This window comes from Bos grunniens, chromosome 12 (genome assembly GCF_055505025.1).
Source record: "Bos grunniens cultivar Pamir isolate PY7600 chromosome 12, Bosgru_T2T1.0, whole genome shotgun sequence".
In the NCBI taxonomy this organism is placed as follows: domain Eukaryota; kingdom Metazoa; phylum Chordata; class Mammalia; order Artiodactyla; family Bovidae; genus Bos; species Bos grunniens.
In genome coordinates, this window is record NC_141176.1 from 13,036,310 (window position 1) to 13,052,705 (window position 16,396).

A 16,396-nucleotide genomic window follows, 5' to 3' on the forward strand; every position below is an offset into this window, starting at 1 on the left:
GAGCCTGGTGGGCTACAGAAAGGGGTTGCAGAAAGTCAGACCTGACCGAAGCAACTTAGCAGGCACGCACACATAGCCGATTGACAATGTTGTGATGGTTTCAGATCGACAGCAAAGTGACTCAACTATACATACACGTGTCCATTCTCCTTCAGTTTCCTCTGGGTGTTGTCCCATCTTAAGAGATGAAGAGGCTCCCTTCTTCCAGATGGGGAAGGTACCTCTCACCTGAGGATCTATGACCTGCTTCAGGGAGAAGAGGGAGGCCAAGAGGTTCTTCCTGCATCCACCATTTCTCAAAATCATATAAATCACTATATTTGGGGGCAGCATGTCCAGAACTCCATCACAGGCCACTGATACTTTCCTGCCAGCCTCCTAGAGTATAGTCTTCTAAAGAGGAGCATGTGCGTGCTCAGTCATGTCTGACTCTTTGTGACTCCATGGACTGTAGCCCAGCAGGCTCTTCTGTCTGTGGGATTTCCCAGATAAATTGTGAGAATATAATCAATGACTAAATAGAGCTCTCACCAAACCACCATTCATGGAAATGCTCAAATAGTAATGTTTCTCTATGCCTGCTACATATTAGAATCACCTGGGGAGATTACTGTAAAAAAAAAAGAAAATCCAGCAAGTCAATATCAGACTAACTGAGTTAGACTGGCTGGAGTTGGGCCAGGGCACCCCCAAACTGTAGTCTCTTATGTTCATGGTTAATGTGTACACATAAATAAGAATGATCTTAGAGTTCAAAAGATTGGAGGTGGGGTAAGAATATAAGAACAGACATTGAGTCTACATTTTTTGTACTTTGCTTTTCATGTGGATGGTTTTTGAGAAACCTGTATGGCTTTTGAGAAGAAACTGCAATTCTTGGATACCCAAAATTGTATAACATGAAAGCAGCATTACCTCATGGGTCTTTTGCTTGAGTTTTAATTCATCCTGGGTCATGACACTTTTTTTTTTTTTTAAAGCAAACATTGAAAGTGCTTCAGAATGGCTCTGGTTATTGCGTTTTCTTGTAATAAAGAGATTCTATGACAGCACTGACCTAGCAGCTGCTGATTAAATGGACAGAAGTTCATTCCCGGGTGGGAGAGAACAAACTTTCCCTGCCCACTTAATCAGTGACTTTTGTCTGCTGTGTCTCTGGCCTGGTCTCAAGCTTTGAGAAACTCTCAGAGGTGCACATCTCTGAAGTCTTTGGGGATGGGAGTGGGGTTGCTCTTCTCAAATGGAGGCCCCAGGTCAGCCACGCCAGCTCACCTGCGAGAAATGCGCATTCTCAGACTCCACCCCTGGGAAGTCAGGCTTCACATTCAAGGCTGAGAACCTTGGAGCTAACACAATGGTTCTCTCCTTGTCTTTCTCAGGAATAAATGTGTTCTTCTCAATAGGAAAGCTCCCAGCAGGCAGGCGTTCGCAGGCCTGTGTCACACCGGGTGCTGCTCCCTTCTTCCATCCCCAGCCTCCTTTTCAACGTGATTTTGGGGCTCCGGCAGGAGATGAGTACGCGTCTTTCTACTTCGCTGTCTTGAACCCCGTTCCCCCCTCTTCCTTCTGATGATGAGGTCCATCAGGGCTAGAGGGAGAATGAGAGGCAGCCTGAAGTCTCTGAACTCCTGTCATCCAGGTTCCGACTCCTATTCCGTCTTCTCAGAGGTAGTAATCAGATGAAGGTACGTTATAGACACCTATAGAAATAGATAAGGAGATGCACAATGTATAAAGATATATTTAATCATAAATATGTAAAGCTATATACACTGTATAGTAAACATTTCATATATTGGGTTGGCCAAAAGTTTCATCCATAAGATGGTACAGAAAAATCTGAACAAACTTTTTGGCCCACCCAATATGTATCTTCACTTTATATGTATAAATATATATAATGAATAAAGATACATTATGTATGCAATATATTACACATTTGTAACAGATGTATACAATGTATCATTGTGTATATATAAATGCATAAATACACACACACTGTAAAATAGGTAGGTTGTGCATGTATAAATCTTTGTTGAGATTGCAGGGAAGGCTAGGAAATTCCAGAAATCAGGATCCCATTGGGAAGCAGGGGAGAGAAATAAATCTTGGATGGAGTGGGAGAAGGAAAGGGCCTGGTGAGGACCACTGGACAGCCCCAAAGGACCAGCCACCATTTGCCCCAGAACTGTGCAGGGCAGTGCCCTGAGCAATAAGGGCAGCAGGTAGTCCTGGATGAGGCTGAAAAGTTTCCACTAAAAGTCAGAAAACAGATCTATGGATACCAAAGGGGAAAGGGGAGGATGGGAGGAAGTGGGAGGCTGGGACTGACTTACATACACTATCAATACTGTGAATAAAGTAACTAATGAGAACCCACTGTACAGTGCAGGGGATCTACTGAATGCTCTGCGGTGACCTGAAGAGGAAGGACGTCCACAAGGGAAGGGATTTATGGATATGTGTTCATTTTGCAGTACAGGAGAAATTAACACAGCAGCGTCAAGCAGCTATACACCAATAAAATTTTTTTAAAAAGATCCCAATGCGCAAAAAAAAAGAAAGTTAGTCACACTGCGTGTAACTTCTTTAGGCCGTTAGAACAGGTAATTGAAGACAGCGCTGCTGTGTCCTCCAAGGGCCTTTAAAAATAAGATTCTCCATGTCTGCATCTCCATTGCTGCCCTGCAAACAGATTTATCAGTACCGTCTTTCTAGATTCCACATGCATGAATTAATATGTGATATTTGTCTTTCTCTCAGGGGAAGAAGGGAGTGGGACGGATGGAGAGAGTAGCACGGAAACAGATACGTGACCATATGTAAAACAGATCGCAAGTGGGAACGTGCTGGGTGACACAGGGAGCTCCACCCAGATACACACTCTGCGATGACCTAGAGGGGCGTGGTGGGGAGGGAGGTGGGAGGGGTGTTCAGGAGGGAGGGGACCTGTGTATGCCTGTGGCTGATTCATGTTAATGTGTGGCAGAGGCCAACACACTATTGTAAAGCAATTATCCTCCAGTTAAAAAATAAAAGTAGCTTAAATTCTCTTCTCTCTTGGGGATCCTGAAGGCAAACAGAAGAATCAGTGTAATTTTATCACTTCCGTTAGCAGTTGAAAAACTGTGTTTCTGCCTCTATCTACCCACCCATCATCTGTCTCAAAGCCCTTGTCTCCAGACACTCAAAGAACTTGAGCTATCTGGCCCATCTTTTAAACATTGTGGAGGGTGGGGTAGTTATCATGGATCATCACCCCAATAACACAGAAATTCGGATTCTCTCCAGAGTGTTTCTAGTGTTAATATTACTAATAATTTATTTTTAAAATATCTATTTATCTGTTTATGTGTCTGCTTCGGGTCTTAGTCATCGTGCCGTGTGGGATCTTTCCTTGTGGCAACAGGCTGCATAGTTGTGGCACAACTTAGGGCTTAGGGCTTAGTTGCCTCTCCGCATGTGGGATCTTACTTCCCCGACTAGGGGTCGAACGCGTGTCCCCTGCATTGCAAGGTGGATTCTTAACCACCCAACCACCAGGCAAGTCCCTCTAGTAGTATTTACATGTATGGCTTTACCAGACCCTTTGCTAAGTGCCTACGTGTATGAGCTCATTGAATCTTCACAACCACCTATGATAGAGGCCCCCTGTGGTCGGGGTATTGTTAATATGTATGTTAGTACATCCAGGGGCCTGGGAAGGGACTTGACCTGAAGTCAAAGCCTGAAGTTTCATCTGCATCACTTTACTATTTAATAGGAGCTAAGGTCTTGATTTGGAGAAGGCAATGGCACCCCACTCCAGTACTCTTGCCTGGAAAATCCCATGGATGGAGGAGCCTGGTAGGCTGCAGTCCATGGGGTCGCTAAGAGTCAGACACGACTGAGCGACTTCACTTTGACTTTTCACTTTCATGCACTGGAGAAGGAAATGGCAACCCACTCCAGTGTTCTTGCCTGGAGAATCCCAAGGACAGGGGAGCCTGGTGGGCTGCCGTCTATGGGGTCGCACAGAGTCGGACACGACTGAAGTGACTTAGCAGCAGCAGCAGCAGCAGCAGCAGCAGCAGTTACCTACTGGACCCTTCACTGTCAGGGCTCAAATAGAGACAGGCAGTTACCTATACTCTTTGTGTGGGGTTTCCCCAGTAGCCAGAGGTAAAGAATCTGCCTGCCAGTGCAGGACATGTGAGTTCGATCCCTGGATCGGGAAGATCCCCTGGAGAAGGGAATGGCAACCCGCTCTGTATTCTTGTCTGAGAAATCCCGTGGACAGAGGAGCCTGGCGGGCTACAGTCCATGACATTGCCAAGAGTCAGACACGACTTAGCGACTGAACAACGACAATGCTTTTTATGTACTTGAGCTCTTTTTGTTTCTGCCTTGAGCTTCTACACCTCTATTTGTGGCAATATTTTAAGTTAATTACTGGTGATCTAAAAGCTCTTGGACATCCATGTAGTACTTTAAATACACTGTGACTTTTTAAAATAAAAAATTAACCACTGGGAGCCAGGCATCTTTCTCTTTCTTATGGGGTGAGCGTCAACGTTAGAACAGGAATTCACTAATGAAATAGACATAAAAAGAGCCTCCCTAAAGATTTAAGAGGGTCATACATTCTGTGGTAATTGTTATTTTCCTAGTTAACTTCATCTTCGTTTGTGTACCTGCTACAAATGTTTCATTATGTTTGGTGATTCCATGTTTTATAATTTACACTGTCTTTTATTTCCTCTTACTGTCCGAAGTATTTTGTTGAATAGTATGTGTGTAATCTACTTTTTAAGCACATCAGATAACTCTTTGGAGATGAACTTCCCCTGATGGCTACTTAGAACATCAAGAAATTTTACTACCTATGTATTTTTGGCATATTTTGAGGGAAAGAGGATTAATTTATTGTATGTCTAACAGTCCTGAATTCTTAACTGCCTTATCAAAAGAGTGAGTGTATAAATAAGATTTTTTTTTCTTTTTATTGCAGGAAATGCAACATATTGTTAAATCACAGCACATTAGAGCAGAAAAAGGTAAGCGTGGACCTGTACAAATATTTGAAAACCCCTAGGGTGACTCCTCCTTGGGCTAATGTGGCTTCTCTTATCCCCAGCCATGGTGGAAGGTTCATGGTTAGATCTGGCCAGAAGGAACAAACCTGAGATTCAGCCCTTTGCCCATCTCACGATTAACGCCACAGACATCCCATCAGGTAAGTTCCGTTTGCATCCAGCCTGAACAATATTTCAAGAGTCATTTGTCACCCCAACTGAATACTCAGACCTATTCTTAGCCTGTTACCAAAATTTTGAGAGCCCGTAACTTCTAGACCAGAAGAAAAGTCATCTGGTCTTCAGTTTGTCATCCACACCATGGAAACAGTGATTCTCAATCATGCAGGAATCCACATCATCACTATATTCATTTTCAGACCATCAGAGTGACTTTATGTTAAACAACTGCCAGGTGAGGTGGTATAGCTGAGAAGAATGGTCTCTTGGTATACTCATCTCTGTTTATCCAGGCCAAAGTTGACAAATCCCCATGATTGGCCTGTGAGGTGCGTGAATTCCTCCAGGTAGTCATATACTCTGGGCTTCCCAGGTGGCTCAGTGGGTAAAGAATCCACCTGTAATGCAGGAGAAGTAGGAGATGTGAGCTTGATCCCTGGGCTGGGAAGATCCTCTAGAGCAGAGCATGGCAACCCACCCCAGTGTTCTTGCCTGGAGAATCCCATGACAGAGGAGCCTGGCAGGCTGCAGTCCACAGGGTCGCAGAGAGTCGAACACGACTGAAGTGACTGAGCACACACACAGTCATACTCAGCCGTCTCCTGCGGAGTGCCAGGTAGAAGCTTATCAGAGTGATATTTCAGAGGCAGGGGCCCTCTAGAAAATGAGACACACTCTTTCTCCAGGGGGTTATCACTATTTTTCAGGCTAGATATTTAGCTCAGTGGACTGGAGACCTGATTTTCTTTTGGAAAGAGAAGACTCAGAGCTCTACATCTACATCTACCCAATGTAGTCCATCATACAATCCCCAATGGTTACTTCACATGAGGCTAGGTGAACTTAAAAAAGATTACAAAGAACCTTACAACAGTGTTGACTCCATATTGGCGCTTGCCATCTGCCTCTACAAGGATTAGATCACCTGCTGTTATAGCTATTGGCCTTCAATACCCCCTGAAGGGAGTTCAGGGTGGAGATCAGGAATGAGGCGCTCTGTGCTCTGGAAAAACTGGCAGAACAGGTCTTTAGATAGATAGATATTTTCAGGATCTGATTTTATGAGCTAGATACATGTATCTTTTCATATCTAGGAAAGCACTAAATCCCTTCATGGTGACCTCAGCTCCTCGTGACTAACAGAAAACTTTTGCAAAGATATGTGCTTGATTGCACTGAACTCCCCCTTCTCCAAAATCATATATATTGACCTTCCTGCTACCTCTTTGGAGCAGTTTTTCAGAGCTGTCTGAGGCGCTGTCTCCCAGGCTGCAGTCCTCATTTTGCCCCAAATAAAGCTTAGCTCGCATAAAACTTAACTTGCAACTCTCACAATTCTGAAATTTTTTTAAGTCAACAGTAGAGTTAACATGGAACATTACTATCGTTATACTATTTATTGGATACACACTATGTGTCAAGCATTTTGCTTTGTGTTCATTATCTTTACTTCTAACTATCTCTAATTCTACAACCCTGCAAAATAGCTATTATTGTTCAGATTTTGCAAATAGGGAAACCAAGATGCACAGAGTGTAAGCTACCTGATCCAGGCTACAACATGGCAGGCTTAGAAACTGAATTCCACGCTAGCTGATTCCCAAGTCTGTGCTTTTTACTCTGTGGATTATCACATAAGTACCTTGTGGCCAGTTGGCTTTGTCGGAGGGAAATACTTTCAGTGTCCTTATGTTCCTCCCTTCCTGTAAGAAGTAGATGAATGCAGTTGTATAGCAGGTGTCTCGGGTCTGACTGCCTGGGTCTGAGGCCCCACCGCACTCCTTCCTGATTGGGTGACCGTGTGTGTATTATCGAAATCCTTTGTGTGTTAGCTTCTTCAAGGGGATGGTAATAGTATCTACTTCCTGCAGCAGCTGTGAAGATTTAACCAGCTCACGTACTAACATGCTTATGTGGAAATGAGCACAGAGTAAGCACTCAGTGAATGCAATTTGTTATTTAGAGTTTAATTAAATAATTATACATATTCTTTTTTTCCAAAAAATTATTCAGGGCAAATTTTTCTTGTGCTGTGCTGTGCTCAGTCGCTTCAATCGTGTCTGACTCTTTGTGACCCCATGAATTGTAGCCCGCCAGGCTCCTCTGTCCGTGGGATTCTCCAGGCAAGAATACTGGAGTGGGTTGCCATTCCCTTCTCCAGGGCATCTTCCCAACCCAGGGATTAAACCTGAGTCTCCTGCATTGCAGGCAGATTCTTCACCCACTGAGCCACCTGGGAAGCCCAAAATGTTACCACTCCCATACCAGGAGTTGAACCTGGGCCGCCTGGATGAAAACCAGGAATCAAGACCATATGGGAAGTGCTAAATCTTAAAAAAATCCAAGTTTTAATAAACAGTTTTGAAGCCACTATTATATTTAATAGTATGGACCACAAAGGAATTTTGCCTGACTGCAGACACAGAAAGTGAGCAACCAACTCTGTGATTTTCAGAAGATTTTCCTCAACTCTCTCTCCTGTCCCAGATATTTGCTTCAAAAACAAATTTACTCTTTCTCTGTCTCTCTCTCTGTGTATGTGCCTTATGGAACTGTTCTAATTTTCTGAGTGGAAAACTATTTTGCATGTTCGCAGAGGCAATCAAATTAATACTGATCCATCATCTGTGTGTGCTGTGAATGCACTCTGCATTTATCTTTTTGGTTCATTTTAAATGGCATATGATAAACATTGCATTAGACTGTGTGCCAAGGTCTATTTGGCAATGACAAGCATGTTTTAGTTATAAAGCTCTCCCACCAGGCACCTAGCATCAAATCATTGCCAAAAACAAGGCAAAACTCCTGGACATTTTCTGATGGTTATTGAGCTTGAGATGGAGTGAAATGAACTAGTGTATGCTTCTGTTTAAGAAAATAGAATTTGATCTTCTGGCTCCTGGACTCATTTGAGTTCAGTGACTCCTTGAGTTCATTTATCTCCTATTTGGACCAGGATTGGATACTTTGGAGAAAGATGGCTTTACGTTTGCATGTTCACTTGGGGTCTCTTTTTCATACTTAGTTGTTCAGTCATGTCCTACTCTTTGCAACCCCACAGACTGTAGCCCGCCAGGGTCCTCTGTCCATGGGGATTCTCCAGCAAGAATTCTGTAGTGGGTTGCCATTTCCTCTTCAAGCGGATCTTCCCAACCCAGAGATCAAGTCCTGGTTTCCTGCACTGCAGGTGGATTCTTTACCATCTGAGCCATGGGCTTCCCTGGTGGCTTAGATGGTAAAGAATCTGCCTGTAATGCAGGAGGCCTGGAAAATTCTGTGGCTAGAGGAGCTGTTTCATACTTATTTGTACTTATCTACATATATGAAACGAATCAGAATCTGCCTTATACTGATACATTTCAAAGCTTCTTGATTTTTCATTGGGGAGTATTTCATGAGGTCGGGATTCATGGCTTTCTTAAGGGGAGCTCAGGCTAAATATCTGGAGAGGCTTCTCTAATAGCTAATAGCAGTGACTCGGGGTTGGGGAGGCTGGGAAGGCTGAAGGTCCTCTAGTGAGAGAAACTCAGGCTTGCGTGTGAGGTCCTCCAACCTGAAGGGGGCGCTCTTCTTGTCTTTTCTCCCCCTGGCATCTATTCATGAGCCCTCCAGTTGACACTGATGGCTTTTCTCCTCTCTCCTCTGCATACTGTGTGCATTTCATTCTTTGCTTGAACAGTTTCTCTCGCTCACAGTACTCTGCCTTTTCTCAGCCCATCCACATTTGATCCAAGTGCTCCCTGTTCTCTGTCACTGGGCTGAACTCACCTGATCACCATTAATTTCTGCAGCTTCCACTTGCAAGTTGCTTTAACTGAAGTTCAACCATGTGTTATGTGACATGCAGAGATGAAAATGTTACATTTCTCATTTTGCGTGCCCATTTCTTATTTTCTTCCCTTCTAAGTCATAAGCGCCTTGTGGGTACTCTGCATGATATAATTCTTAATTATGGGTAGAATGAATGTCCATAGGAAGCACCAGTCAAATATTTACTGAATGACTGAATCGATCAGGGAATGGATAAGAGTAAGTCTGTAGAGCAGGAAATTAGGATACTCCTTCCACTTGAGGTAACAATGAGAGTGGCAGGCGGTCAAGGTTTCTACATTCTTCCCTGCCTTCCCAGACCTATCTCCCAGCCCTTGGTCTAAGGCTAGCTGATCCATCCCATTGAGAGGATAGACCCCACCTTAGGCATTCCTTTGCTGTCTGTTAAGGACCACCATGGAAGGAAGATGAAGTATAAGGCCAATAATTGATTGGATAAAAGATTGAATACACAAGTAGGGGAAGAAGGAGGTAACCATCTGTTGATCTGAGATAGGAAACACCTTGAGTTTTATTAGCTTGTCATTGGACTAGGTGGCTGTTTACGAGCCCGGAGAAATAACTTTGCTAGTCTTTATGAATCGGAGAAGGCAATGGCACCCCACTCCAGTACTTTTGCCTAGAAAATCCCATGGACGGAGGAGCCTGTAGGTTGCAGACCGTGGGGTCGCTAGAGTCGGACACGACTGAGAGACTTCACTTTCACTTTTCACTTTCATGCATTGGAGAAGGAAATGGCAACCCACTCCAGTGTTCTTGCCTGGAGAATCCCAGGGATGGGGGAGCCTGGTGGGCTGCCCCATCAGGGTAGCCCACAGAGTCTATGGGGTCTCACAGAGTCGAACACGACTAAAGTGATGCAGCAGCAGCAGTGTTTATGAGGATGTGATGAGTAGAGTCTGAGAGTCTCATTTCTGACTCAGTTGGGACCATGGAATGATACTTATATTTGGGGTGCATTCATCTGGGATGGTCTGAAGTAGGACCTTGGATGAAAAAGTGTGAGTGTCCTGCTGGTTCTGGAGGCCACGGTGCTTGGGATGGCTTCTCAGACTCGCTGTATCGCCCTCCTGTGGAAAAGATGTGCAGTTCAGGAAATCTGTCCTATTTCTGAACAGAGGGATGGGAAGCATTGACTTCTTTGCCTTTGAGGCCTAAGGATGAGTGGCCCTACTGCAGCTTGGATCCTCCTGCACTTTTTTTTTTTCTTCCTGGTGGAGGAAGAGCCTGGTGTTGAGGTCCCCAGACCATATTCCAGCTGCCCAGTGGCCCTCTGGAGGTGTTCTAGAAAAAGATGATGTGAACACCTCGATTTCCTGAGGATTCAGGCCAGTCTTGAAAGGTAGCTAGTGTGGATTTCTGATTCTACAGGGTTCACCCAAGGACCCACTCTAACCAAAGGGTTGTCAGCTCTGATGGATCCATGGAATTTACTTTAAGTGTAAGTTCCATGGACTGATTTCTCTTGGCTGACAGGCAGCAAAGAACTTCTCCCTGGCTGCAGAAACTTCTCCTAACCCCATTCTGAGACTCCTCGGCTCTGTTTTGCCTTGTTGGAATTCTAGCAGATGACAACCTTGATTTATCACAAGTATTTACAAAATCCTCTGGTGGAAAACTTTGGATTTTCCACAGTATAACAGCTTTTTTCTCCACTAGATGAGACCTTTTCCAGTTGGATAATGGGTATCCACATAAATATAAATATTTGATTAATGGGGTTTATCGTGGATTTATCATGTCACAATTTTTAAAGAAGGGCTTCCCTGGTGGCTCAGTGGCAAAAAAATCAGCCTGCCAATGCAGAAGACATAGGTTTGATCCTTGAGTTGGGAAGATCCGTGGAGAAGAAAATGTCAACCTACTCTAGTATTCTTGCCTGGGAAATCTCGTGGACAGGAACTGGGTGGGCTACAGTCCATGGGGCCATAAAACAGTTGAACATGACTTAGCAACTAAACAGCAACAACAACAATTTCTAAAGACCTAGTAAAATACAATAAAAGACCTGAAATATTCAAAGCATTGGACACATTTAGGAGACTTCTAGAAACTTCCACTACTCCAAAAACAGGGGCATGAAGATCAGTTGTCACATTTCAAGTGTGAGAAGGGGCTAAAGGAGAATTCTGGTTTCTCAGAAGACATTTTAACCATTCTTTGGTCTTTACAAAAGACTGCATGAAGTTGTGAACCTGGGGAGGGCAATGCCAAGGATGTTTTCTCTGTGAACTTCTCTAGGGGAAGCTTTTCATTCATGTGAAATTGGGAGGCATTTAGGCTGTTGGAGGAGGAGAGAATCAATGGTGATGAGAATAGAGTTTAAGAGTTTGATTTTTTAGTCAAAGTTGCTGTGACCCAAATTTTCAGCTCCTTCTATATACCTCTCTCTGTGAATTAAAAGAGAAGGTGGGGCTATGTGAAATCTGGATATTCTCTTCCTATACTTGTTTTTTGCTTTCTTGATTCAGCTGCCTTTGGCTGATTCTCTTCCTTCGACCTTTATGCTCTGTAGGCTGAATCCTATTACTTCTTTAGGTTATTAGGCTCAGTAGCTGGTGGCTCAATGGTAAAGAATCTGTCTGCAATGTAGAAGGCTCAGGTTTGATCTGTGGGTTGGGAAGATCCCCCAAAGAAGGGAAGGGCAACCCACTGCAGTATTCTTGCCAGGAAAGTCCCATGGACAGAGGAGCCTGGAGGGCTACAGTCCTGGGTTGCAAAAAAGTCGAGTCCTGGACTCGACTGAAGTGACTGAGCACACAAGCCCAACAAAATCATTCTTGATCCTTCTGGAAGGAAGTAATCTCTTTCCTTTGAATTCCCTTTGCAGCATCCGCACCTTTCTTATCAGGGCCCGTGCCTTGCTTCCTGTCTGAACATATATCATGCTTACCCTTTGTGTGCTGTAGGCTCCTTGAAAAAGTGAGATTGTGTCTTTGTCCCCTCTCAGGTGCCCAGCAGACAACACAGGGACATATTAATGTACTTGTACTTTCCTTTTAGAAAATAAATCTTGAGAGGTCGTTCTCCCACTGGAACAATGACCGTCTCAGTATGTCTTTCTGCAACCTCTCAGAATTGTGAAGATTTGCTTCTCGTTGCAGGAGTAAGTTTCAAATTACTTGCTTCTCCTTTGCTTAGGTTCCCACAAAGTGACTCTGTCCTGCTGGTACCATGACCGAGGTTGGGCCAAGATCTCCAACATGACCTTCAGCAATGGGAAACTGATAGTTAACCAAGACGGCTTCTATTACCTGTACGCCAACATCTGCTTTCGACATCATGAGACTTCAGGAAACCTCAGTGCGAATTATCTTCAGCTGATGGTATATGTCACCAAAACCAGCATCAAAATCCCCAGTTCTCACACTCTGATGAAAGGAGGAAGCACCAAGTACTGGTTGGGGAATTCTGAATTCCATTTTTACTCCATAAACGTGGGAGGATTTTTTAAGCTACGGTCTGGCGAGAAGATAAGCATTGAGGTCTCCAACCCTTCACTACTGGATCCAGATCAAGATGCAACATACTTTGGGGCTTTTAAAGTTCGAGATATAGATTGAGCCCCATGTCGGGGAGAGTTTTCCCGTGTTTCCTAGGATGTATAGAAAACTCCCAAAGCAAGTCAAGAAAGATGTATATAGGTATGTGAAACTACTCAGAGCTATGACCCAAAGGGTACAAGAAGACCCTACCCATGCCTTTGACTCTGTAAGGAGCAAATATATTTACAGCCAATGGGAGATGTTGGACTCAAGGTGTATAAAAATCTAAGGGTTTTCTTACATAATGGTTCATAAATTTTGTAATGAGTTCCTAGAATTAAAGCAGATTGGAGGAGTTATGGCTGTCTTTGAGAAAAACTGCCTTTGGGCAATGGGAGGGGTTAATTCTCTGGCTCTATAATCTGTTGGTTATATACCACCATGCAGTTGAAGTGGAGAGGGTGTCTTTTAATTGCAAACTGATGACCATCTGAAGGGTTAAATTCTTTTGAATTGTTACATCTTGCTGGAACCTGCAAATAAATACTTTTTCTAATGAGGAGAGAAGAATATATGTATTTTTATATAATATCTAAAGTTATATTTCAGGTGTAATGTTTCCTGTGCAAAGTATTGTAAATTATATTTGTGCTATAGTATTTGATTCAAAATATTTAAAACTGTCTTGCTGTTGACATATTTAATGTTTTAAATGTACAGACATATTTAACTGGTGCACTTTGTAAATCCCCTGGGGGAGAACTTGCGGCTAAGGGGAAGAAATGTTGTTTGTTAATATCAACTGTATTATATTTCTCCATTCTTTTTAACTTAATAGATTTTTCAGACTTGTCAAGTCTGTGCAAAAAAATTAAAGTGGATGCCTTGAATAATAAGCAGAATGTTGGCCACCAGGTGCCTTTCAAATTTAGGAGCTAATTGACTTTAGAAAGCTGACATTGCCAAAAAAGACACATAATGGGCTACTGGGCTGTCAAGAGTATTTATATAATTATTAAACAGGTGTTTTTTTCCTACAAGTGCTGCAAATTGTAAATTTTTTTAATGAAAAAGTTATCAGTGGCTTATGGCAAAGAAATTCCATTTTTAATTTAGTGGAAGTTATTTTATACTATACAATAAAAACATTGCCTTTGAATGTTATTTTTTTGGTATGAAAATAAATTTATAGGAAAACCTGCCTTGTGAGTTTGTGCTTATCTTTTATGTCTGTCTTGCTCTGTGATCCTTTCTCTTCAATATGGTAATGTGGCTTCTATCTTTCCAAAAGTTATTTCTCCCAGTAGGGGGAAATGCAGATTTAATTAAAATTAGGAACAGATTCAGTTAAATTAATGAACCTCAGAATTTGAAAAATAATTTACGAGGGATTTGTATGCAAGACTGTAGCCAGAACATAGAGACTTTACCACTCAGAAAAGAAAAAAAAAATTGTTATGCTTATACTGTGAGAAAAAAATAGTGCTTTGCACAAGTTCATAAGGCCCCATAGAACAATCATTTGACCTGGAGGAACCCCTGAACATTGTATCCTTCAGCAGGAAGGATACACTAACAGGGATGTGTAGAAGAAGCACTAACCATGCTTGTTAACACTGTGAACAGGACAGGATGTTAACTAACAGGACAGATGCTTGTCCTCGTGGAAATTTATGTGAGGGAGCCATCAATCCCGTGTTGGTTACTCCACATGAGACAGAAGAAAATGAACGCTTGGGAAGACAAGGGAAGCTATAATTCAAGGCACTTGCCATTTGTGGATAAATGTGTCTTGATGGTTGTAACAGGATAGAAGGAGAAAAGAAATATTAATAGCAGAGGTTACAAAGAAAAAAATTGTAATTTTTTTGATGGTGGGACATTGATAGCAGGACTTAACCATTGACCAAAATACACCTATTGTTTTCCAACTGTCAGTAAGTCTGAGGTAGATTGGTACAGTCCCTTGGCCTGCAAGGAGATCAGTCAGTCCTAAAGGAAATCAATTCCTGAATATTCATTGGAAGGACTGATGCTGAAGCTGAAGCTCCACCACCTGCTGGAGCTTGGCCACCTGATGCAAAGAGTTGACTCACTAGAAAAGACCCTGATGCTGGGAAAGATTGAAGGCAGGAGGAGAAGGGGATGACAGAGAATGAGATGGTTGCATGGCATCACCAACTCAATGGACATGAGTTTGAGCAAGCTCCAGGAGATGGTGAAGGACAGGGAAGCCTGGCGTGCTGCAGTCCATGGGGTCGCAAAGAGTTGGACACAACAGAACAACAAGATTGGTACAAAATGCCACTTCAGTGTTACATATCCCAATTGCTGGTCCTAATTATTCTTCATTTAATAAAATATTAACTTTGAGGGGCAGTTGGAGAATTTCTTTTTTCTCCACTGACACACAATCTTGTCATGTAGAGAGCTTTATTAGCTTCTTGGCTTCTAGAATATGATTCTATTTTTCCAAAGATGAGTAACATTCATTCAATCATTTGCAGCACCAACTATGTGCTAGGAATTTTACCAAGCACTGCGGGTACCATGGGCTTCCCAGGTGGCACTAGTGGTAAAGAACCTGCCTGCCAATGCAGGAGATGTAGGAGACACAGGTTCTATCCCTGGATTGGGAAGATCCCCTGGAGAAGGGCATGGCAATCCACTCCAGTATTCTTCCCTGGAGAATCACATGGACAGAGGAGCCTGGTGGGCTACAGTCCATAGGGTTGCACAGAGTTGGACATGACGGAAGTGACTTAGCATGCATGCATGATCTTGGATATTCTTCTTGCCCTGAAGGAATCTTCATTTCACTGGAGAGCCACCCTAGTAAGAGTGTGGTGAGTTCCAGGGCTTGGACATCTACAGAATGCTGTAGGAATAGCAAGGAGCCCATTGGACCCAATCTTGGGGATCACAGAAGTTCTGGAAAGGAAATCAAACTGGATGGGAGGGGGGCTGCACAACTCCAAAAGTGGATATAGACTATCCATCCCCACTTTTAACTTAGAGGTAAGTAACTTGCAGTCTCTCAAAGGTGAATATAGTAAGAAGACAGATGGTGGCACCTGCCAGACTGGAGAACTAACGTGGCGGATGATGTGCAATGCTGAGAGAGATCGAGAGATCCTCTGGAGGAGACCTTGGAAATTGAGCCGAACCATAATGTGAATTTCATGTATGTTGACAACCCGATAGGTAAGAGACTTTTAGAGCTTCACTGGAATAAATCTGTGACAATGTAATGTTGGCTTATGCCTTGAAGGTGGCAACTGATATGCTGGAAGCAAGTGGATATGCTAGGAGGTCCGGAAAAGGCTTGTTCTCTTCTCTAGTGATGCTCAAGGCTTTCCAGGATCTGAATGTGAAGTGAAAAGTGAAGGTTAGTCTCAGTCGTGTCTGACTCTTTCTGACCCCAAGGACTGTAGCCCACCAGGCTCCTCTGTCCATGGAATACTCCAGGCCAGAATATTGGAGTGGGTTGCCATTCCCTTCTCCAGGGGATCTTCCCAACCCAGGGATCGAACCCAGGTCTCCCACATTGCAGGCAGATTCTTTACCATCTGAGCCACCAGGGAAGCCCCAGTTTTCCCACTCACATGCTACTTTTTACTCCTCCTGCCTTTTCTTCTCATTGCACCCCCTTTTCCTTTTCCACTCTTAGCGTGTTAATCCTTTCTTCTTTCCCCCTGATCCCTGGCTCTGGCCTCAGTTCAGTTCAGTCACTCAGTCGTGTCCAACTCTTTGCGACCGCGTGAATCACAGCATGCCAGGCATCCCGGAGTTCACTCAGACTCATGTCCATTGAGTCAGTGATGCCATCCAGCCATCTCATCCTCT

General features: G+C 43.4%; 1 protein-coding gene across 1 annotated transcript in view; it reads left to right on the forward strand.

Moving 5' to 3' along the window:
• The window catches only part of TNFSF11 (TNF superfamily member 11), a 42,186-nt gene extending 28,434 nt beyond the window's left edge, over window positions 1-13,752 (forward strand). The window contains exons 3-5 of the mRNA XM_086328471.1: window positions 4,991-5,036; window positions 5,117-5,215; window positions 12,207-13,752. Of these exons, the coding sequence (XP_086184597.1) occupies window positions 4,991-5,036; window positions 5,117-5,215; window positions 12,207-12,628 (567 nt within the window). The 3' untranslated portion in view covers window positions 12,629-13,752. The remainder of the gene's footprint in view (window positions 1-4,990; window positions 5,037-5,116; window positions 5,216-12,206) is intronic.
• Window positions 13,753-16,396: the final 2,644 nt, after the last annotated feature.